The sequence below is a fragment of the Mus caroli genome, unplaced genomic scaffold, assembly GCF_978045245.1.
Source record: "Mus caroli unplaced genomic scaffold, Mus_caroli_1 scaffold_1, whole genome shotgun sequence".
Classification (NCBI taxonomy): domain Eukaryota; kingdom Metazoa; phylum Chordata; class Mammalia; order Rodentia; family Muridae; genus Mus; species Mus caroli.
Window position 1 is genome coordinate 192,553,664 of NW_028227256.1, and position 23,809 is coordinate 192,577,472.

Below are 23,809 nucleotides of genomic sequence, written 5' to 3' on the forward strand. Positions count from 1 at the left end.
TCTGACACAAGCAACCCTGGATACCTGCTTTATTTGTCTCTGACTTAAAGCATTATTTCATGACACAAACATTCATTTAAAATATAGCTTGTGACAGGTAGAATATCTCATTGAATAAAACATGTATTCTTCTCTTAAAGAACTATTAATCCAGCAAACCATCATATGCATCCTGTCTCACAACAAAGACCCTTGCCTGTTAACACCTTTGGGGTAAATGATAATGTTATTCATCATTATTATTAATTTCAGTATTTCAAGGGCTAGCATGAGGATACATCCACTAAATGCCACGCTGCATTCTGAGTACTACTGACTTTACTCTTAGAGTAGCCTTACAAAGTAGGGTATTATCATCCTTGCTAATTTTAAGGATGAGAAAACAGAGAAGAGAAAGATTAAGTAACTAGACCAGCGAGACCTAGCTAGCAGTTAACAGGCCTGGTATAAGAGACTTACACTCTAGCTGTAGGGTTCACGTTCATAGCCCTCCTTCTCAAGTACCCCAAATTTCTTACCTAAGCATTCCACATGGTGTTCTTTATACCTAACCAGCATCTTGGCTTGGAATTAATACCCCTTTCTGTGAAATAACATTAGCTACATGTGACAGTGGATACCTGAGAATACAGTGAAAGTCATCACAAGGCAACAATGTATAGTGCTGGGGCAGCAATACACTCTTACCACAGGGACAGTGGAGCCATGACCTCTTATGAATCTGTGTTCATGTAGGTGCTCCCGAAGAGACAAATGCCAACGGGCCTGGGAAGCAAATCGATTTGCTGCCAGTATCAGCCAGTGCATGAGCCTTGAGGTACACCCCAACAGCATCTCTGTGTCAGATCACAGCCGGCTGGTGAGTACACAGCAGGGAGGACTGGAGCACAGAGCAAACTTCTTTTATACCTGCATGTACCTATCAGGATTTCAGTGCTAATATCACACACACACACACACACACACACACACACACACACACACACTCCCCTTAGGTAACTCTTGTTGTAAAGGGTATAGTCACCACATTCTGCAAATTCATTATCCACAAATCTGTTTTGTAAATCTGAAATTTGGATTTAGCTACAAAAAAAAAATCTATGATATCATACAGCACATTCTTAGGACATGGTATGATTTCTGTCTTCTGTTAATTATTCAAGAAAGCCTTAGCTTGCCACTGTGCTTGGCAGAGGCAGAAAAGAGATTAAAAGAGGACTGAGACTCATTCAAAGTGTATGCTTAAAAAGGATATTAAACATAATAAAATAACCACCTGTCAAGGTATAACTCAAAATATTCCATGTCCTTAGGCCATAACTGCATTTTCATTGTGAAGGTTTTATGAGCTTCATGAATGTTAATTAGCTAATGAAACTTCTATAGTTTTGGTTCATTCATACCCCCACCAAGACGTTTTAGCTGCAGTGATGCTAATGAAACAATCAGGGGAAGCTGTGCCTATTGTGAGAGCTGAGGACAAACTAATTGAAAAGTGGCTTGAGTTCAAAACAACATTTTCCAAATTCAGAAAGTCTATTTTTTACCATAACAGTGAAACCCTGCAAACTTAGAGATGCTGGAAACTGCTGTTCTAGACTGGATAGTAGATATTATTTATCCATCAGTGAACCTTCTCTGATTCCCTGGGCATCTTGTGAGCCTCCTGCCCCACACCAGTGCACTGCTGAAAAGTAGAAGGGCCAGAGAAAAGAGAGGAGCAGAAACTCTGGGGCACACAGTTTCCAAATAAATGGTTGAGTGGTAACCAGGGCAAGGATCTACTTTCTTCTACCAGCCTAGCTCCATACCTGGCCAGCCTCCACCCTGGTAAAACTTACACTCCCAGGAGCTCAAGCTAAGGCCTGTGGTAAAGGCCTAAGTTTATGACTCATTTGCAGGTCCCTCTGTGCATTGCAACTAATTTCCAAGTCACATAGAGCAGAGTCTGAGAATGTTGGTAAAAATCTCCTAACTTCCTTGAACACCAAGTGCTTTCCAATGCTGGACAAGATTGAAGTAGTCTTTCTAATAATAATCTTTATGAAGACTAGTGACCCCATACAACACACAACCACTTGTTATTCTAATTGTTTAGTGTCAGAGATGGAAGATCATTAGACCAGTGCCCTTCTTTGTATCAAGGAGGTTCCTGAGCAATAGGTCCCGACAGAAAACCTTGCCTGGTTCCTGGTTCTCCTGAGCTCTTGCTTCTCCCACAGCTCAGCCTGGTTGTGAATGATGCTCCCAACCTCTCTGAGGGTATTGCTTGTGCCTTTGGGAATCTGACTGAGGTGGAGGGACAGGTATCTGGGAGTCAAGTCATCTGCATCTCACCTGGACCCAAGGATGTCCCTGTCATCCCTCTGGATCAAGGTAAGGATTATGTCAAAAGAGCCATGGGTGCCATGGTGAGCTTAGGAGTCACAAATATAGACGTGAAGCTACCTGACCAATATTCACATACCAGATGCTAATATTGGCTTAGGAGTCACAAATATAGGCATGAAGCTACCTGACCAATATTCACATACCAGATGCTAATAATGGTTTATGCATCTTGTTTGAATTTGAAAACACACAGCTATGCCCAAGGTAAGATTAAAGGAGGAAAATGTTCATTCCTCCTAGGCTGAAAATGTATAATGTGAACTGTGCCCACTTCCTGTTCTTTCTAGAAACAGGTGGGATTTGGGCAATAGATTGCTTTGAGCTTTCTCCACAGAACTTGGTTTGAATGATTCTTGAGATAATATTCTGAAATTCTCTCAGTAATTGATCATGCCTAACTAAATCAAGGAACTCATGGAATCTGTTATTGAGGGACAGACTGAGATTCTCTGGGAGAAAAATAGGTTCAGGCAGGCTTTCTCTACTATCTGTGATCCTAGGAGGCTCTATGACATGGCCTTCCCCTCAGGGTGTCCACTGGGCCCCAGGTTCTCTCACTCTGTCTTCTCTTGCAGACTGGTTTGGCCTAGAGCTGCAGCTGAGATCCAAAGAGACAGGAAAGATCTTTGTCAGCACCGAATTCAAGTTCTATAACTGCAGTGCCCACCAACTGTAAGCATGTGTCAAAAGAAGACTTGTCTGGGTCTGGATGTGGGTATAGGGTTCTACTTCTTCCTTCTAGGGCAAGACTTGTTCAGTAGTAACATTGAAGTCTCTCTATCAGGGCTGGCACATGTTAATTTGAATGGCAGTCACTCACCTCAGCCCCTAATTTCATTCCTTTGGCCCTACCCTAGTATACCATCTGAAGCAAGGATGTTAAGAAGAGGGTCCTGACCTAGAAGCTGTAAAAAGAGGTCTTCACTTCAGCCAATTGGCAGTGGCTTTGAAGGCAGGGATTGCAGTGGGTGTGAAAGAGTCTGCTATGCACACAAAGGAGAACAGGCTTAAGAAGCAGTCTTTCTCAGTATCCAATGAGAAGGCCTGGGCTGGAAGAGGCAGAAGAGGTTTTAACTTCAGTGTGCAACGTATCCCTCCTTAATATATGTTATGAGCAGGACAGAACAAAAGGAACAAAGGGTGGAAAATGGATAGAGGCAACTAAGGCAGGGCAAGGAGACTGCAACAGAACTAGATAAAAACGACCACTAACCCACTAAATTTTAGCCCCCAGATAACCCAGCTTGGGAACAGACTTTTTGGAGGGAGGACCTGTCAGCCTTCATAATCTAAGACAGTGGTAACAGAATCTATTGTTTGTGAGACAGCAATCCAGTGTGAAGTCACCACATTCAGTGATGTATTTCTATATCAAGGAAGATGCTGTCACAGGCAGCAAGTTTTAGCAGAGTTTCCTTGACAGCCAGGATTCTATTTTACTTCTCAACATTATCTTACCCTTCTCTACTCCTGGCATTCTATTAAATGTCACAGTATCAAGTTCAGTTCCCCTCCTTTTTTTAGTATGGTAAGCTGAGACCCTTAGACAGTAAGTGTTCCAATGAAAGTGATAAAATCAGACAGTAGAAGACTCAGGTTAGAAACCAACAAATACCATTTCTTTTAACCTACACTACATTCGTATTTTTCTTGTTGAATCATATATATTCTCAAAAATCTATTAGTGATGGAGTACATGAAATAGCATTGACTCAAACTCAAGAAACAAAGTGATTTTAGAACATCACTGACCTTGGGTGTGCATGGCTAGAAAAAAAGTCCTTTCTAGGGTGTGTATGGGCACAGTCACCTCATCCTTGGTCTTACTATCCTGAGACCCCTGAATGGAAGCCCTACCACCCAGACTTAATAAGAACCCCACCAGGTGGCGCCAGATTGCAGACTTATTTCTGTTCATAACAGCTTAGTGTAGTTCTGAATACAGAAACCGAGGAAGAGGAAAACCAGAGCTCTCAGTATATTTCTATCACAGTGGTCTGCACACACACAGAGCCTCCAGGTGAGCTCAAAAAGAAAGAAGTGCTCTCTCTGGGAAGAGCATATATGCCATAGGTATTGGTTATTTCTCCATGCTAGGGCCACTAGTGATAAGGGGCAAAGTTACCATTCAATAATGTAACACAATAAAGAAACACCACAAGCACTGTGAACCAAATTGCTAATAGTCAAATGTTATTCAAGTTGTTGAAATAATAGGTGATTTAACTTCTTGGAAATAATGATCACATTTAACATTCTTTAGAAAAAAAAAAAAAAAAACCAAACATTTCCCATATTATCTCACAACACCAAACAACCCTGAGGACTACACAGGAATGTTTTGGAACAGACTGATGAAGAAATGTCAATCCACAGAGTGAGTGGCTTACTCAGGTTGCCATCAGAGCTGGCAGCAGAATCCATAGTACCAGATCTGCCTGATCTCTGCCTCTCTGCTTTTTCAGCTAGCTGCTCTGACTGATAACTCATAGTATAGTGGCATTAACTACCAGCAATAAGAGTTTTAGAAATTTAATTTATAGTATTTACAAATTTCCATGGTTTCAATGCTTCGACCATAGTCAATTTCAGTCCTTTAGAGTAAAATTCTAGTTTGCAAAATTCCTGAAAATATAAACCAGCACACTACTGTTTTGTAGGTTAAAGTATTCCCACTGTTGTCCCAGTTTATTGCTAAGTTTCTGGCCCCATGAACATCTCAGATGCAGAATCCACATTCTCAGTACTAGATGGTCCCCTAGTTTACCTTCCCAAGAGTGATATGAGAATGTAAAGATAACAGCCTTCCTTCATGGCAGGCCTGTATGGCTGACCCTCTTGTTCTCTCCATGCAGGTGCCTGTCCTGTGTTAACAGCGCCTTCCGCTGCCATTGGTGCAAGTACCGTAACCTCTGCACACATGACCCCACCACCTGTTCCTTCCAGGAAGGCAGGATCAATGTTTCAGAGGTAAGAACATTCTCTGTGGCAAGACAACATTCCCCAAAAAGCGGTCTCCTTGCATCCTAAATGGTCTGTCTAGTGGCTTAACTATCTCTTGTCCTGCCCTATTTTGGTCACCTTATCAGAGATTCTGCATGTTATAAATAAATGATACTATAAGGTCCAATAAAGTAGCAACAGAAGGCCCCCAAAAGAGGCTAAACCTGCTAGACTACTAAGACTGTATTCAAGAGTGTAAAGGTGATTGCTAGTTGAAACTAAAAGCTCAGAGGAAGCATACCCAACAAATAGACTCCATGCTCTGAGAGACTGTAATGAATGCTATCTATTCTTTGAGCCTAGCTCTTTGCTTGGCTGTAGACTTACTGTGCTTCAATAGAACATTCACTCTCAACCATTTTTTTCATGCCAACTTTTCATCCAACTCTAAAATTCAATGATTCTTTGACTCTGATGTATTACTGGGTGGGTGGCCTTGGAGACAGAAAGAAATCCAGCTAGCAAAAAGCACCGAGCATTGCCAAAAGTCCTATTATATTATCTAGTTGAAGCTCCTTCCCTAAAGTTGGACCTGTCTTTGTCATTGATACAGTAAAATATCATGTTCATCTTTGCTGTGAATATTCCACTTAATACCAATTATTCACAAAGCTTGTGTCTCTCACATTCCCGAATATGCCTCAGCTCCATAAAGCCTGCTTCTCAATTTCCCTCTCTTTTGTCTATTTTTCATGCCCAGGGGCAGCCAATTAGAACTAGACAATTAGGACCTTGTACACACAACTCACACCCCCCCCCCACACACACACACATGCACTTTTTTCAGTATTTTAGAAAAACTTGCAGATATTAAGGAGTGACTGTGGAATTCTCATATACTAGTATAGCCTTTCTAGATATATTTCCCTCCTGCATTGAACTAGAAGCTGCTTGAAGGCAAAGGCCACGTCTTATTGTTAAGTCCTAATCCTTTATCAGTGAATGTTTGTAGAATGCACACATGGGGAAAATGGTGAACAGTGAGTGACCTCCGTACTAAATGTAAGTAATGGGGACTGCTACTTGTCAATGGTATTCTAAAATGAATTTCTTGGTTCTCCCAATTTTCACAGTTGTGCTGGTTGCTTGTATGGCTAACCATAAAGTAGACCTTGAAAACAGATATACCTGACACTCAACAGCTCACCCTTTCTGAAATGATCTGTATTATACGAAGTTTTTAAAAAGTATAAGTAGTCTGTCTGAATTGAGAGGAACAGATAGATGACACCATAACTAGTATTTAAGACAGACCCACCCACACCTGCCTCAAAATAATAGAGCCAGATATCCAGTCCCTGGGACAATCTAGAAAAGATTCTTTTCTAGTCATTGGGCATGCCAAAATGCTACATTGATCTTAATGGATCCTGGGAATTAATTCCAGGTCTGAGATTCTTCAGGAGTTTGAAGCTAGCCTACTTGGGATAGGGGTTTAAGTGCAGAAGGTTTGGAGCAGGAGCTAACACAGCCTAGGAGCCAATGAAAAGATGGCCATGGGGAGCAAGCCACTACAGAAGAGCTAAGGGCTAGGCAGTGGAAGGTTAGTAATCACTGTCTTCAGAAAGCAACCTTCACTGTGGCTACTGAAGTTATGAAGTTCCTTCGTACACTGGAAGAGGAAAGCTGGAACCCAGGAAGAAGCTGGTGCAAATCAGGACAAAGAGCAACTCTGTCTCTGGAGGCTGCCCTACAGGCAGATAGAAATCCAGAGCCAAGACTGAGGGTGACCTGCAGCTGGAGCAAGGGCAAGCCGATTGTCATAGGGAGCAAGACAAATAAACTATGATGGGGAGGACTGAGGACTGAGCCCCAGAAGAATAATTGGAAGCAGGCATAGCCCCCTTCACCCCTTCACTGAAGCATAGTTCCTCTTGAGTAGCAAGTGAGAGATTTGAAAGTCCAGAGAACTGCTTCCCTGCTACTCATGATTAAATGATCAGCAAAAGACCTTGGGGGCAAATGCAGACTTAGGTCCCCTGATCAATCTAACTTTCATTTTTTAGTATCCGTGCCTTGGGTGCCTTGCCCTCTTCTCTCCATCTTCTTCCCATGTCCCCATCAGAGGGCAGATGCTCTCTTGCCCTCATTGCATGCTGGCTGTTGGCACAACACTAGAACTAAATGGAGTCTGTGAGTGAAGCCCAGAATCCATCCAGCTGCTGGCTTGCCTCAGCAAAGGAAGTGGAGTGTAGTTTCCTAGCACAGTGGCTAGGGCCTCTTTCTCAAAGTCCTAAAATACAACTGAATCTTTTAGCCACAGCTGACAACACATTTCTTCCTAGTCAGTGGCTTACAGGATCAGATTTTTTTCTATTCAAAGCTCTGCTTTAGGGAACCTCATTCCCCAAAGTTCAAAGAATAAGAAAAGTGCATGTGCACAGTTTGGGTAAAGTTGTTTTAGAGACTGTAAATCCCTTAGATATCTTTCTAGGGTTACTAGGATATCTTTTTACCAGTTCCTTCAAGCCCCTCCTCCAACTTTGAATCAAAATTTCATGCATACTTGGTAGAGGCAAAATTTCATGTATACTTGGTAGAGGCAATGTATCACTGATTAGCACCGCCAATTAGCACCACCGATTAGCAACACTGCAACAGTCACGCCTCATGTGTTCATAGTTCTGCACCTGTGGCACAGTTCTCAGTGTGCCTTCCCAGGAGTGTGTCATCAGCATCACCTGCAAACTTGCTAGAAATTCAAGTTCATGGGTGCTATCCCAGATGAAGCTAAAGAATGAGAACCACTGACAGATGGCATTTCAGTTGACTCTCTAAACTGAATGCAGTTTCACTTAACTCTTATTTGACATCTATAGTAACCAAGAGGCCAACAGCTTGGAAATATTTCCCAGAGCTATGGGAAATTAAGCATCCAGGAAAATCTGATTTGTTTGCTCTCTCAGATAATTGGGACCTGTGAGCATATTGGTCTCTGTGGTCATGGTTATGCTTGTAGGCATGGCTTTGGTCTAAAGTCTTGCTGTTGGTCATGAAAGCTCAGTTGTGGCTGGACCACCACAAATCTATCTCCAAAAATGGAAATACTTCCCATGAAAGAGTTAGAAGGACTATACTTCAAAGTTTCATCTATCCACATCCTTCCAGAAGCTGCTGAGCCAAATCTATGCTTAAGCCTGACAAGGAAAAACTGACAAGCTGGGCCAAAGCACATGCAATTCTGCAATAGGAGTACACTAGCTTACATCTACTGCATATTTTCATGTGTATGTTACCTTGTTTGTGAATAAATTTCTTTTAGTCTTCACTATTATTAAGCTGATTTTGTGACAGACAGAACTGAGGCTGAATATTCCTGATTGTTGGTCAAAGAAATAAGGATGTGAGAACTCAGCCAAAATGGTTTTGAATAAGCTTAAATCTCCTGACTCTGCTACATTTGTACCTAGCCAAGAAATACACAACAATCATATTAACAGTTGTTAAAACAGCTTGTTACCACACAATCATTGCATATCCCTCCTTTGTTAATCTAGTTGTCAGGTATGGCTGACTCCATTTTGTACATGAAGAAGCAGAACTTCATCCAGACCATCTCTCAATCTCTTTGAAGGTGCTGAGCTTCATCTTCTCTACACCCTCCCTCAGTTAGAGCCCCTTAGCTTTCTGACAGGCTATTTCCCAGCAACATGGTGTTAGCAGGTAGTGTACAGGAATATGAACTGCTGCTAGCCTTGAAGGCTCATCTACCCCCGCAGCTGACACAGGCCTAGTGAGATGTAGATACATAAATATCTTTTTTACACCCATCCCAAGGGGAAGAGAGAACCAAATAAATCCGATTAGCTTACCAGGAAGCTAGCTGCTCTCACTCTTTGAAGTCCAGTGGGTGAAGATAATGCCATTTCCACATGGAAGAAGTCCTTTAGAGGACCAACAAGTCCTCAGCACTGAATTAGGGGAATCCCAACCAAAGTGAATGGGCATCAAGGCAGTCTCGCTGGCTCTTACAGGACCCTGGGGTGTTCTCACACAGGACATCTGATCACCTTCATTTAAACTGAAACACCTGCTGAAAAGGCTTGACTGCAATGTGGAGTATTAAGAGGAGATAAAACGACCTAAGGTTGTTGTTGGGAAATCTGCAGTATTTGACCAACTTTGACGAACATCTTTATATCTACAAAAATGATATTTATGGTTATTGGCCTTCTTGTTCTTAGGACAAAAACATCATTCTCTCTCTTTCCCTCTCTCCTTGCTCTCCTCCTCCCTCTCTGTTTTCCTCTCCCTTCCTCTTTCACTTTCTCATTTCATCCTATGATTTTGCGTGTGTGTGTGTGTGTGTGTGTGTGTGTGTGTGTGTGTGTGTAAAAACAAGTGGCATGGGAATGGCTTTAGATAGGATCTATGACCTTTCCAAGCCCCAGCTGTATTGACTTTCCAGCAACCCTGAGAGTTCTTGGCTGTCAGTTCTTCTGAGTCTGCCCTTTGTCTCACCAAGGCTATTTCTATCCAAACTCCTGTCCTTCACTCATGACCTCATGGATCCATCTCACAGACCAGGTGTGAATCTGATCTGCTTACAAAGATGCAGATTGTGAACTTGGAACACCAACCACTTCTTTCCTTTACACTGGGAATAGAATAAAAGTCCTTTTCTACGTGGACCCAGAGCCACTGCCAAATGAACAATGTCCAATGCATCCTCTTGCTACTAGGTCAATCTTGAGCATGTTTAGGCATTAGGGAAGAGCCTATTCATCATCTTTAAAACTAGTTTTTAAAAGCCTAAAAGAGCACAGAGTTTTCTAAAATTCTAGACTGTTCTTTGAAAATATATGACTCATGAACAACTCCTGCCCATGACTTGCCATCCTCTAAGATGGATACACATTAGCACATATGAGCATATTCAGTTATCACTCCACAGCCATAGAGGACATGGACTGGTTCCAGAACCTTTACAGATTCCAAGTTCCTTCTCTTTAAACAGTGTGATATTTTCATAAAAGCATACACAGCTTGTCTTCTACCTTAAATGGTCTCTAGGTGACTCAGAACCAATCACTCTATGTCAGTGTAGTATGAGTAGCTGTTTTCTTTATTTGAGAAGATATCACAGTGGGGACCCTATGTGTATCTACTATATGTATAACTTTTGTTTTCCAAATATCTTTTGTCCTTGGCAGGTGGAATTCATGGCTACTGAGGGCCAAATATGGGGAGAATTTTTGTCCTCAAAGCTATAAAGGATGCTATAGTCTTCTTTGCTGACTGTAGACATCATACTTCCAAAAGCATATCTTTAAGATTCTAGACCTAAGGCTAGAGAGATGGCTCAGTAGTTAAGAGCACTGACTGCTCTTCCAAAGGTTCTGAGTTCAATTCCCAGAAACCACATGGTGGCTCACAACCATCTGTAATGGGATCTGATGCCCTCTTCTGGTGTGTCTGAAGAAAGTGACAGTGAATTCACATATATAAAATAAATAATAAGATTGTAGGCCTCCTGAAATTTAAATTTGTTCTCTGAACTCATTAGAGAAACAAGAACTTTTTACAGCAATTGATTCAAAATTTGAATCAATCAATCAACATCTATCTATATGTGTGTCTGCCTTTAAGTCTGTACACACATGCATACTTATACACATGCACACACATATATACATACACATACACACATACATACATATAAACACATACACACACACACACACACACACACACATACCATTACACATTAGACTTATTTCTATCATAAAGTTTAGCCTGTTAGATTCTAGCCGGATTTTCAGCTGCTGGATGGATATGCTTCTTTTCAGAGGTATACCTGGGTTTCCTAGGTTTCCTGGATATAAATCTGTGAAAGACTCTGTCAAAAGTGCCTGCAGGGGATGAAAGCAATAGAGCAGTTAGGAGCAGGTTTATGAGTCGGCAGCTTGAGCAACTGGCTCCTAAACTGGGACCCATCTGTTTTGGGATTCCTTATGATCCTGCCCTCTCAGAAAACCTGTTTTCTAGAGTCTTCCTATGCAGTGACTGGTATCCAGGAGTGGCCAAGCTTACCCTGGAAGTCTTCCTAGTCCTTCCAGACAGGTCTCAATAGGAAATTCTGGCTCTAGCTCTGTATAAATGGCCATGCTCCCCCATAGATAGGTCTGTGCCTGTAAGGTAATTATGGAGCTCCAGAAACCATGGCTACAGACTACCAATTGTAGTCCCAGCTTGAGAATCAAATTGCTTCTCAAGTTTCCCTTATTTCTTACCAACCTCCAAAGTTGGAACTAAAAAGAAACTTCAAAATTCTTATGTCTATTGCTTTATCTTCTCCTTTACAATCACTCTCCTGCAAACAATGGCTAAGTATCCACCACACAATATGAAGACTTAGGATGTGGGCTGGAAAGGTTCAAATTCAGTCCTTGAGAAGATAACAGCCCAGCAAGAAAAACAAATCTACAGAAATTGTGGCTCCAAAGATTCAGTGCAAACATAGACCCAGAGTTCTACCTGAAGACAGTGCAGGAAAGGGTCAGGCCAGACTTCCTGAGCCAAGCTGGAAGGCTGGGTAACAGATGATCAGCTATCTAATTATGTTGAAATAGAACAGGGGCCAGAAAGAAGATGGCAGTGGTCAAGAAAAATTAGTCTTTGATAGGGAGAAAAGTGTGTGCAAAGGCCCAGATGCATTATCAGTATGAGGTGTATGCTCCCTCTCCCTCTCCCTCCCTCTCCCCCTCCCTCTCCCTCTCCCTCTCCCTCTCCCTCTCCCTCTCCCTCTCCCTCTCCCTCTCCCTCTCCCTCTCCCTCTCCCTCTCCCTCTCCCTTTAATGCATGAGTACAGCATTCTAGAACTATGTGTTCAGTATGTCCAGATTATGATATACAAAAACAAACAGATTTACAAGCAAGTAGGGACCAGATTATGATCGACCTGCAACTGGGATACGGAAAAAAAAAGAAAAAGAAAAAGAAAAGGGACTTTTGTGTCCACACAAAGAAGCTGGCCAGTTCTGTAGATCTACAGTAGAGACTGTGATTATTCAACAACCTATGATGGCTTCTGGCATCCAGTCTCTTCTTGGAGACTGTCCACACCTTATAGAAAGTCCAGCAGTTTTGGTACTAAGGCAGCAAATACCAGCAGTACCTTCTACAGACCTTCTAGTTACATGAGCCCCTATACATTCCCCAAATCCTTTCAGGAACTAATGTCCAAAGGACAGGGAATGTGGAGTCCCTGCAAGAACTCCCCGGAGATTAAAAATGTTTCCACGTGAAGACTTTCCACATCTGTCCTGTAGTGGGCAGGGCAGGCAACAAGACTCAGATCTTTGCTGCAGGAGGACAAAGTTGACAGTGTGGTGTTGGACCTCTGCCTCCAGACATAGACTGAGCAAAACTGACCTCTCCCATCTCTCTTACATCTTTCTCTTGGCCCCTCCCTACTGCAATTCCCTATTTGAGTTTTGTTTTCCAAAACAATATAGCATTCCCACAAGGTAATGAAATGAGATTTAAAAAGAAAAACAGCAAGTATTTAGAGAATAGCTGGGGGGAGTGGGAAGGCAGGTACTTGATCCCCCTCCTGGAAAGCTGGAAAGCCTGGCTCAGCTGGAACTGAGAAGCTGAAGCTGTAGATAACAACTGCCTCAGGCACCAGACAATGTAAAAGGCCAAGGGGCTGGGGAACCAGATAAAACCAGAGGTGGGGTGCCTGAGCTGGGGACATGAACTCATGGAGGCTCTTTCATCTAGTCTCCAGAGATAAAAACCCACAGTTTGCCATACTGGTGTTTGAAAGTTAATACCTAAATTGTAACACACACCTGAAGATTAGGGTGGCTTGTGGAATGGTTGACAGTATCAAAGCCCAGCAGGAGGAAAAGATTCCATCCTCCCCAGTGACTCAATGTGTCTCTTAAATAAGGTGCAGCTCTTCTCATGGGCAACCTACCTGGAAACAAGAAGGTCCTGTCCTGGCTCAGGTGAGGAGAGAGCTCTGAGTTGAGGACTAATGAAGCTCTCTGCTTGCTCACCTAGGACTGTCCCCAGCTCGTGCCCACGGAGGAGATTCTGATCCCAGTTGGGGAAGTAAAACCAATCACCCTTAAGGCCCGAAACCTGCCCCAACCCCAGTCTGGCCAGCGAGGCTACGAGTGTGTGCTCAGCATTCAAGGGGCTGTCCACCGGGTCCCTGCCCTGCGTTTCAACAGTTCCAGTGTGCAGTGCCAAAACAGCTCGGTAAGCAGCTCACCCATATGACAAGGCCTTAGATCATGTTGCATCACAAGCAGCATCCATATTACAAGAGACAGAAAAACCTGTAAGTACCCTGAGCCATTGAGTCATGGTCTCAGAGGAGAGAGCACCAAAAGAGCCTTAAGGGTAGACGTTGAGATCTGGGGGACCCTTCTGAAGTTAAAGTACACAGTTTTGCCATTGGGAAAACTTCTTCCAAAAAAAGAACCCACCCCACCCAGAACCCTATCGGCATTCAATTTGTAAAGATACCGGAGGGTATCTCTAAGATGAGGATGGACAGGAAGGGGTGGGAGGAGAGGAAGGAAATATAGCATTTTAGGAGCCACAATGAGTTAAACCTACCCAGAATGGTGGACAGAAAGCATGAGGTGTTTAATTATAATTTCAGCCCAGAGAAGATCTTTTTATCTGCCAACTCCCTGTCTCTGACTGTGGGGGGTCAGCTCAGAGATGAAGGGCTTGACAAAGGTGTTGAGGAAAGCTAATTCGCCTGGGAGAGATAAAGAGAATCTGGGCCTCTTATCAGGGAGCTGTCAGATTCTGGGGTCACAAGCATTTGATAGAATTTGTAATCGGTGCCAAGTGCACAGGAAGCCAGACTGAGAAAGAGAGCACAACAAAGGAAGAAGGCAAGGGAAGGTTGGGTGGGAGGGCCATGGTAACGTGCTCTCCAGAGCTAAGCCCATGGCTAGAAATGGGCAGACATAAAGAGAGACTACCCAGGAGACTTAGTGAGGCACAGGGGAACTGGGCCACCCAAGAGGTTGGGAAGGGCTTGAAAGGCCTCAGTGAGGTCAGAACAGGAGACCTGATGGGGGCCATTCTTTTTCCTGCTCCGTTAGGAGATACCCAGAAAGACATGAGCCCTTTCTTTCTTAGACACTAATCCAGGTAAAACCTATCTGTAGAAGGAGGAGGCTGGGGAGATAGCACAGTCAGTGGAGTGCCTGCCACCCAATCATAAGGTCCTGAATTTGGATCCCCATACCTACATAAAAGTGCTGGTCACAAAGACTCACAACTGTGAGCCAAATGCTGGGTATGGAATGGTGGGGGACCATTGGATCCCATTGGGCACTGAGTGTAGCAAGATCTATGAACTTCAACTCAATCTCAGAAAATAAAAAGAATGATTAAGGAAGATATCCAGCATCAACCTCTGGCCTCCACATGCATATGTGCACACGTATATATGCACATATGCACAAAAACACATCAAAACCTTACCACTTACTCCTGCTAGACCAACCAGCCACTCCACAACTGTTGCCACATGTCCTATTATAGGTACTAGGTCTGAGAGAGCAGTGAGGACATTAATGTTGTGTCCCCAAACACATGGACTCTAGAAAGAATAAATGCATGCATGAAAGAATACATTGTAATTCCTGAGAAGTGCCATACAAAATACAGAAAATGGCAGTATAAAAAGTCCAAGGCTAGGAGGAAGCAGGGGATATATGTGTGTGTGGAGGGCTGTGTGTTACTAGCCAGGATATCAGAAAGACGCAGGGAAGAAGAAAGAGAACAAGACTAAGTAAACAGGGTAAGCTCAAAAGTTGGCTGTTGTAGGGAGAAGCGACATTTCTTTGAGTTGCATACTCAACCAATATACAGAGAGGGGCTTCAGCAAGTGTGTTTAGAACTGATGGATTTAGCAGGAAAAGGGAGTGGAGATCTGAGCCTATTCAGGTTTCAGAAAGAACTGATGGCTAAACCAGAAGCTTAGGCTGGCTCCTGGAGCCTTATTGACTAGAAATCAGGGGTCATCGAAATAGGTATCATTAAGCAGTATGAGGAGTTGCTCTGCACTCTGGCTTCCTGTGACAGAGAGCCTTGAGAGCTTTTATCCTGTCCCCACAGTACCAGTATGATGGGATGGACATCAGCAACCTAGCAGTGGACTTTGCTGTAGTATGGAATGGCAACTTCATTATTGACAACCCTCAGGACCTGAAAGGTAAGCAACTGCTTCCAGGTACAAGTTTGATATTTTCATGACCTTGGGAAAGGCTGGGGTTGGAGAGATCAGAGCAGGCTGCTGCTGTGCCTTGAATAGCACACTCCCTCTGCCAGCAGAGTTCTTTGGAGACTTCTAAAGCAACATTTGAAGCCATCAAAGGAGTCCTGTTGGGAGCCCTGTTTTATTACAGCCAGAGAATCTACAAGGTGGCTGCCTGTTCATGTGTACTATTCTCTGGTTCCAGTGACTTTGGAGTATCTATAAAACCTAACCTAGGAGAACAGCAGACAGAGTGTCCTGACAGCTTCCCTAGAAATGGAGACAATGCTATCACTCAGCCTCTCCTTACCATATTCTCAGCCCTGATCACTGTCACAGAACAAAAAAGGCTTGTAAGTGTTATGCTCTAGTCCTAAGACCAATGGGGGATTGGCATGCTAACTCAGGTTCACATATTGAGCAGAGAAGCTCAAAAAGTGGGGCTGGGTTAGAGCAAGAAGGAAATTCTAAGGCTCCTGTCCTCTAATCTCACATTACACTCACTCAGAAAACAGGCCCTGGCAGGTCCACCCTCAGGGCAGCCATTCAGAATGACCCAACTCCTAATACTTGCCATATAAGGCACTCATTATGCAATTTATTTGAAATTGTTTTTATTACTTATCTTAGTAACTCTAAATGTGTGATGTTATTATTCTCATCCTATAGATGGTGAAGCTGAGTCATATAATAAGTACTGAGATAGAATGATTTTAGAGCTGGCATGCAATTTAGTACACACACACCAGAAGGCAGTTAAGGAGAGAGGAGGTTCTGAAGGTGCTTCAGCATCTATGGAATACAGGTTCTTGTCCCAGGTACACCATTAAAGTCAATGTAGCCTAGACTGTAAGATGGACGTCAGTCTAGGTAGTTTGTGTTTACTTGTTCTTAGACTAGATTTTTTTCAGACATTTTCCTTGCCAAGTTAGATCAGTTAACTCCCAGAGATTGCATCCAAAGATTGCACCCAGAACCTGGAGGAAAATGGCCATCAGTTCCAGACTGGTACATCAGACTTTTCTGACAAGGCTCTATAATTGCACAAGCAGCTTTGGCTTACCTTCCTACTTGTGTCTACCAGATCCACAGCATCAGAGAAAGCTGTACATAAATTAGGTTCAGTGGGACACTGAGTTTAAATACCCAAGTTCTCAAATTCAGCCATCCAAGATCCATTTCTGGTGCTTCTACCTAAACCATGAAATTTCAGACTAATGGTGGCACCTCTCTACATCCTACTGTCTTCACACAGTCTCAAAGGGAAGACCACTGCTCAGGGTCTAAGGAACTCATGGTTAAAGACTATGTAATTAATATTTGTAAACTCTTCACAAATACTTGTTCAATTTCAGATTTCCTTTGACTATCCTGTGCCTTGGAGACTCCAGGTACAAGAGTATTTAGGGCTTCAAGTGCTGAATAGTCTGTGCGGCTAGGATAGGGAAAATAGACGAAACAGAAGTGTCCTGGAGTGCTATGGAAAAATGAAAAGTGCCTCTCCCCTTGGGCATACACCTGACCTCCAGCAGAGACACACAGCCAGGTCACAAAAGCTTAAGACAACTTGGCTGGAAAAGGTGAAAAGTAATTTTCTGAGTCATTGCTCATTAGCCACCATAGGATTATTTCCAGGAACCTCCAGGATCCCCATATCTAATGGGGTAATACTTACACATAACCACAGATATCTAAATCATCTCTAGATGACTTACAACATATAGTTGAATGTAAATGTGGAGAAGACAGTTGTTACATGCTAGTTATCAAGTAATGATAGCAAAATATCAGTACATACATATATAACTACTTCTAGAAGCTAAATCCATCAGCTGATTATATTCATCTGGAAAATTCACTTGGATCTCTGAATTCTCAGTACTAACAAGAAAAGAATAAGCCCTGAGCTCAGGACACATAAAGCTACACTTTATGGCTTGTTCCTCTAGGGCCTCCAAATTAGAAAAAAATCAAAACAAAATGTTTGCAGAATAATCATGTAATCTATCAGGAACTAGTTTGTCCTCTCTGGGAAAATACATTCTTCATCTACGCTGGTATGAATAGGGTGGACTCACTCTCTTCTTGCTACCATGCCTCCTACTTCAGCCACTTAGACTTTCTTTAAGCATAAGCTGACTCTGTTACCAGACCCACACAATTTCTAGGGTGCCAACTGAGATTCCTGTCTTCTCAGGACCCAATATCAGCAGCACATGAAGCTTGAGACCAGTACCCATAGTAAGCTGGGAAAGTCACTACATCTTTTTGAGCTTCATTCAGTTTTAAACTTACAATGAAGAAATGAGCCCATATCTCTCATTTGTGAGGGACAGCTCAAGAGCACTGATAGAGTTCAAAGAAAAGGTAGTAGGTGTGTACATAGCATCTAGTATATCACAGGCACTGCTGAGTACTCACTGTGCAGCACCTCTTTCAAACCTCCCCACAACCAACTATTATCTCCATGATAAATATAGGTAAACAAGATTTGGAGAGGCTAAATACTTTGTCACACTGCTAGCAAGTAGAGAAGTCACAATTAAAGCACAGATCTGATTCAGTCCAGGAGCAAAAACCTTTAACTCATTATTTTCTGCTGTGCCTCTGGATGACTGCCTAAGGCACCCTATTCACTCTCCATGCTTTGCTCTTGCAGGGGTGGTGACCCCAATGTTGTCTGTGGTTGGGGCAGATCTGTTGCACCTACAAACAGAAGCTATGTGGTGAGCTTCTGCAGTCCTATCTATGATGGTCCCCTCTCTTTGCAGTACATCTCTACAAGTGTGCAGCCCAGCGGGAAAGCTGTGGTCTCTGCCTCAAGGCTGACCACAAGTTCGAGTGTGGCTGGTGCAGTGGTGAGCGCAGATGTACCCTCCACCAGCACTGCCCCAGCACTTCTAGCCCCTGGCTTGACTGGTCCAGCCACAATGTCAAGTGCTCCAACCCCCAAATCACAGAGGTAAGTCTCCAGCTTCCAAAAGAAAAGGGAACAGCCAGGGACATATGAAAGAAATATACTTATGAATGAATCCCTGGACAGGGAATATTTGATGGAGAGATAGAAGATCTTGTGCATATTGACTAGAAACAGGCACACTTATGCTCTGTGTCCTGCCTTAGCTCAGCTGCATGACTAGGTTGACTGAGCCAGGTAGGGACAAGACATTGACTCCATGGTAAAGAAACATTTCAGAAAGCAGCTTTAGCTTCTCTCAGCTATCTGGGGAACTATAAGTAGTTCAGAAGTGCAAAACTGGAGACTGAAGAAGTAGGGAGACCATATGTCAGCTTCATGATATTTGTCAGTGTTTTGCCTTGGTTCCAATTTGTTTTGTGCGTTTTCATGGGAATAAATAAAGTAATTAATTATACTAGGAAATGATGTTTACAAAATAGAGAATTGCAAAGAAAGATAAGTTGGTGATACAGAGAGAAAGAACAACTACTTGGGTGTGAGTAGTCTGGAGAGGCACAGTTGTGTCTTAATTGGGTTGCTGTCAACTGCTCCCCAGTCAGTAATTGTCAGTTTTCTTTGAACCTAAATTGTGCATTCCCTTTTAAAAACAAGGGCCTAGGCAGGTGCCATGACAGTTTGCAAAACATGATTTCAGAGAGAAACGATTTCTGTCTTCATCTTTCTAAGCTGGTGCACTGTCCCCGTCTCTGCATCATTTCCCCCAAAGCCATTCCTGTGTCATGGAATATTGGGAAAGTTATTGAATCCCTTTCTAACCCAATCAGAGCCTCAGTTCAGTTTAAGGAAAACAAAAACCTTAAGACCAAGGGCTGTTGTAACCTTCAGATAAACTGTTTGAACAGGGAGCAGATATCTTATTTATCATGCTTGGCTTTGATATATTTAATTCTTATAGCAAATGTGAGAAGTTAAGTTTTCTCAGATCCATTTCATAGAGGAAGAAAATGAGGCCCAAATCCACATAGCAGATTAGAAGCCACACTAGCATTTAAGCTCAGATTTCATTTTAAAATTACGTAAGAATTCTCTATGATTTTGCATATTGTATATTGTATAGTACAATATATAAGGTGAAACACCACTTACTGTATACTACAATATACAATAAGTATATAGCATATATAATAAGTATACAATATACAATAAATATATTGTAGTATACAGTAAATGGTATTTCACCTTAATTAATATCCATTCCATTGCTAATATAGACCAGATAGATGTGACTCCTCCATGTGAGGGGTTCTATGTCAAGTGCTCCAACTCGAAAATAACCAAAAGGAGACCCTAAAGTTCCAGAGAAGGAATTGAACACAAGACCATTAGAAGGAAGTACATGTGTGTCTGTGGAAAAGAGTGCAGGTGATATGGAGGGGAGGGAGCTGCTGCATCATGGTACTGTTTTGTAACCGGATAAACTTACACAAGTGTAGACCTTGCCCCCAAACAGGGAGTGTGGCTTTTAGTACTAGCTTACATTCAGATGTGGCAAGTGACCATGCCTGCTGGCTTTCTCAATGGAAGAGAATGTTGTAAAGAGTGCTGACATACTGTCATGCTTCAGCCTTTGCCCTCATAGAGCTAACATCTTAAAATCTTTGAAGCTCTGTGTCTTAGCTGTTCTAGTGATTTTTGGCAACTTCTGGCCTGAAAACTTATATTGTTTCTTGTTTTGCAATATGTCTTTCTGCTATGGTTGTCAGTCTCTGTGCCTGTCAATACCCGTGGTGTCTGGAGTTAAATCAGGAGAAATTCTGTCATCAGCACTTCCTACCTCTACAGGCTCTGGGACTGCAAAGCCTGGTGTCTGTCTGCTCTCAGCCTGGCTGGAGCTTCTATAAGCCCCAAGGCAAGCTGCTCACAGGGAAGCCTCTGCCTCCACCACCCACCCTGTTCACAGACTGAGGACTGACAGGCTGCTGGCTTCACAGAGGACACCCAAATTACAGGAGGCTAATTAACCTCCTGAGGTAATTAGGCTATAATTGATTTTTCCAATGAATGTATCAGCAACAGAAGGTGTTCCAAGGCTCCTAAGGGTAATTTTCATATTGAGGATGTTGTGATATTAAAGGACTTCTTGGGAAGAGACACACCTGTACTGTGCTCCAAACTCATTCAGGCATGTCACTCTGGTAAGGGCATATGGCAGGAAGTACCTAGGTCTGGAATGACTAGTCACTATTATCTGTCCTATTTTCTTTGATGTTGTATCTCTTACCTTCAACCAGACCCTCCTTCATCTGTGAGTTGTTTTCTGTTTCTTCTAGCTAGTCACTTATGAAATAATTATAAATTTATAAAATAGATACAAAAATTGTACAAAGAACATTCATATCTTCTTTACCCAGGTCTTTCAAAGTTACCATCTTAAAAAAATATAATGTAAGCAGCTGGGTGTGGTGGCACACGCCTTTAATCCCAGCACTTGGGAGGCAGAGGCAGGCAGGTTTCTGAATTCGAGGCCAGCCTGGTCTGCAAAGTGAGTTCCAGGACAGTCGGGTCTACACAAAGAAACCCTGTCTCAAAAAACCAAAAAATAAAAATAAAAAAAAAATAAATAATAATAATAAAATAATGTAATTATCAGTTAATGTTGATCTAATGAGTTAATGTCATCATCCAGCATATATACTTTATTAGCATTTTCCTAGTTGTCAAATGATACCTTTTTCTGATGCAAAATCCAATGTAAGGTGGAATCTGGGAGCCAGTGTGATGTTTCATGATGGCATTGTCTTGTCCCTGTGGTCTTTTAATCCACAGCCCTAATAATGACCTTCATGGTACTAAAGAGTTATTTTTGTTGTTGTGTTGTCTGATTGTGTTGTCAGTGTCCCTCAATTTGGGTATACCAGATGTTTCCTTGTGGTTTAATTCAGGCTGAATACTTTGGGTAAGAACCATTAAGAGAAAGAACATAGTAAGCAACTTGAGGGAGATCTGAAAGGAGTAAGAATCTACCAGTTCTTGCTGATATGCTCAGACAAACATTTAATAGGAGGGGAGATGCATCTTCATACTAGTATCCCAACTAATAAATATAGAAAGAGAAAAAGAAAGTCACAGTTTTTATGTGCACAGCTATAGCTGTTTCCAGCAAGGATAGCCTTTAGATACAAAGATGGGGTGAAAGCTGATGAGAAATACAATATTCTACAATCTTGAGCTATCTTCCCATAAGATCATTAATTACAGTAGGAGCAATAGTAGCTTCTTGGTGAAGAAAACTGACCAATTCTCTCCCCACCTCAACTAAACAGTCTTCATATCACCAAAATAACCTTGAAGACCTTCTAATACCCCCCTAAAAGAGTACAACCTCTTTTCTGTAGCATTTTTACAATAATAATATTTTCAAACTAATCTTCAAAAGGAATCAACTCATTTTTTTTCAACTTTCTTGTATAATCCCTTTGTGCTGACATAGCTCTTTTTTTGAATCTCATAATTATGATACCTGTTTGTATTGATAATCTTTACATTTAGTCTCCCTTATCTTCAGAATATATGTTGTCCTTAGTACCACTCAGAGCAGCCAACATAAGCCACTAATTATATGATCCTTCTAAATGGTGCTTGGGAAGGTCAATAATTTGCCCAAAGTCACATATCTGGTTAGCAGTAATACAGAGGTTGAAAATGAGGGCTCTTTGTCACTAGGAGCAGAGAGTATCCTGTGCGCATACACTTTCCCACTTTACTCCATCCCAAAGTATCTCTGTGTGTCCAGCATCAGAAAGGTCCTCTTAGAAGATACCAGCAGGCATCTGACTCAGTACTGCAGCACCCTTTGAAATAAATCTTAAAGTCACCTGTGCTTAATTTTTGCCCTACACAATCCAGTTCAACCACATGTCTATGAATAGAGAAAACAGTTCAAGAATTTGGGGACACATGTGAGCTTAAGGCAACTATATTTTCCTATCAGCCATAGTCTTTTTAATGCCTACCCCACATGTTATGTGACATGCCTTTGTCCACCCGTGCAATAGTGATAGAAGTGAATCTTCAGTCCTCTGGGTTGAGATCTGACCTTTGAGGCATCTCCTTCTGGCAGGAGAACCCAGATGGTGTGCATCTGTAGGCTGGGGCAGAGGTCAGGCTAAACAAGGCTCAGAAGTTTTGAGAAACAGAGGAAGAATCACAGAGGTAGTATCCCAAACAGTGACTAAAAACCTACTACGCTTGAAATCTGAAAGCATGTTCTCATGTGTTCCTAAACCCATATGCTTCATGCTGCATTTCCCACCAAGGATGTATGGATGCCAGGCAATTTATCCATTGACAACTGTATAAATTTCACTTATTTTCAACCTCAGTACTTCTCCAGCCTCATTAGTCCATGCTTATGGAATAGAGATTCTGTTTAACTTATCTTGGGTACATGTAACTGAGATAGAAAAAAAAAACGAGTATAAAACAGTATATATTACTCTCCAAAATTAAGGATGAATAATTTTTGATATTGTACTAGTTTGAGGATAGATCCCTCCTGTTCCCCTGCTTTCCATATGCCAAGTAATTATAAGGAGATTGTTTTGCTCAGATTTTCTCAGATGCTAATGCTTTTACAGAACTATATGAGAAGCTAGGACAGTTGCAAGTATTTAGCCAAACAGCTGCACCACATATTTTTAAGAAAGATGAAAATCCACCTGCCCAGGGCTGGAGTAACTCACTGGAAAGTTACCAATAAAGAAGTCAGCCAACTTTCCTGAGAAACCAGCCAGCACTCTGATCTCCTGTTCATTTATTTGCAGGTCTCATTAATATAACATCACTGCAACAAACAGCTAACGGGGATGGTGTCAGGATGAATAATGGAGTCACTCTGCTGAGATAACAATTAGGTTTTGAATGTACTATCAGCTAAGACAGCGTTAGCAAGGAGTCACCTAAGGCAGAAGAGCTGGCACCATTGAAGTCATAGATTCCTGCAGAGCTCCTCATCAGCTCTAGTGATCATGGAGAATGTGTGCATGCCATACACACACACACACACACACACACACACACATGCATGCATGCATAAGTTCATTCACATACACATGAACACATGCACACAAGCACTAGCAAGTTGGAAAAGCACATGATCCCTTGCTGTCAGGGACTCGGTGTCTAGGTGTGCTTGGGAATCAGGGTAGAATAGAAACTTGCATGTGTACAGTTGGAATTATTATCAGGGGCATTCTATACTA

The 23,809-nt window shown here is 42.3% G+C and overlaps 1 protein-coding gene across 1 annotated transcript in view; it reads left to right on the top strand.

Annotated features, from left to right (window-relative positions):
- Plxna2 (plexin A2) overlaps positions 1–23,809 on the top strand; it is a 194,176-nt gene that overhangs the window by 126,192 nt on the left and 44,175 nt on the right. The window contains exons 6-12 of the mRNA XM_021173227.3: positions 736–859; positions 2,223–2,376; positions 2,967–3,063; positions 5,247–5,361; positions 13,405–13,605; positions 15,490–15,586; positions 18,400–18,590. Of these exons, the coding sequence (XP_021028886.1) occupies positions 736–859; positions 2,223–2,376; positions 2,967–3,063; positions 5,247–5,361; positions 13,405–13,605; positions 15,490–15,586; positions 18,400–18,590 (979 nt within the window). The remainder of the gene's footprint in view (positions 1–735; positions 860–2,222; positions 2,377–2,966; positions 3,064–5,246; positions 5,362–13,404; positions 13,606–15,489; positions 15,587–18,399; positions 18,591–23,809) is intronic.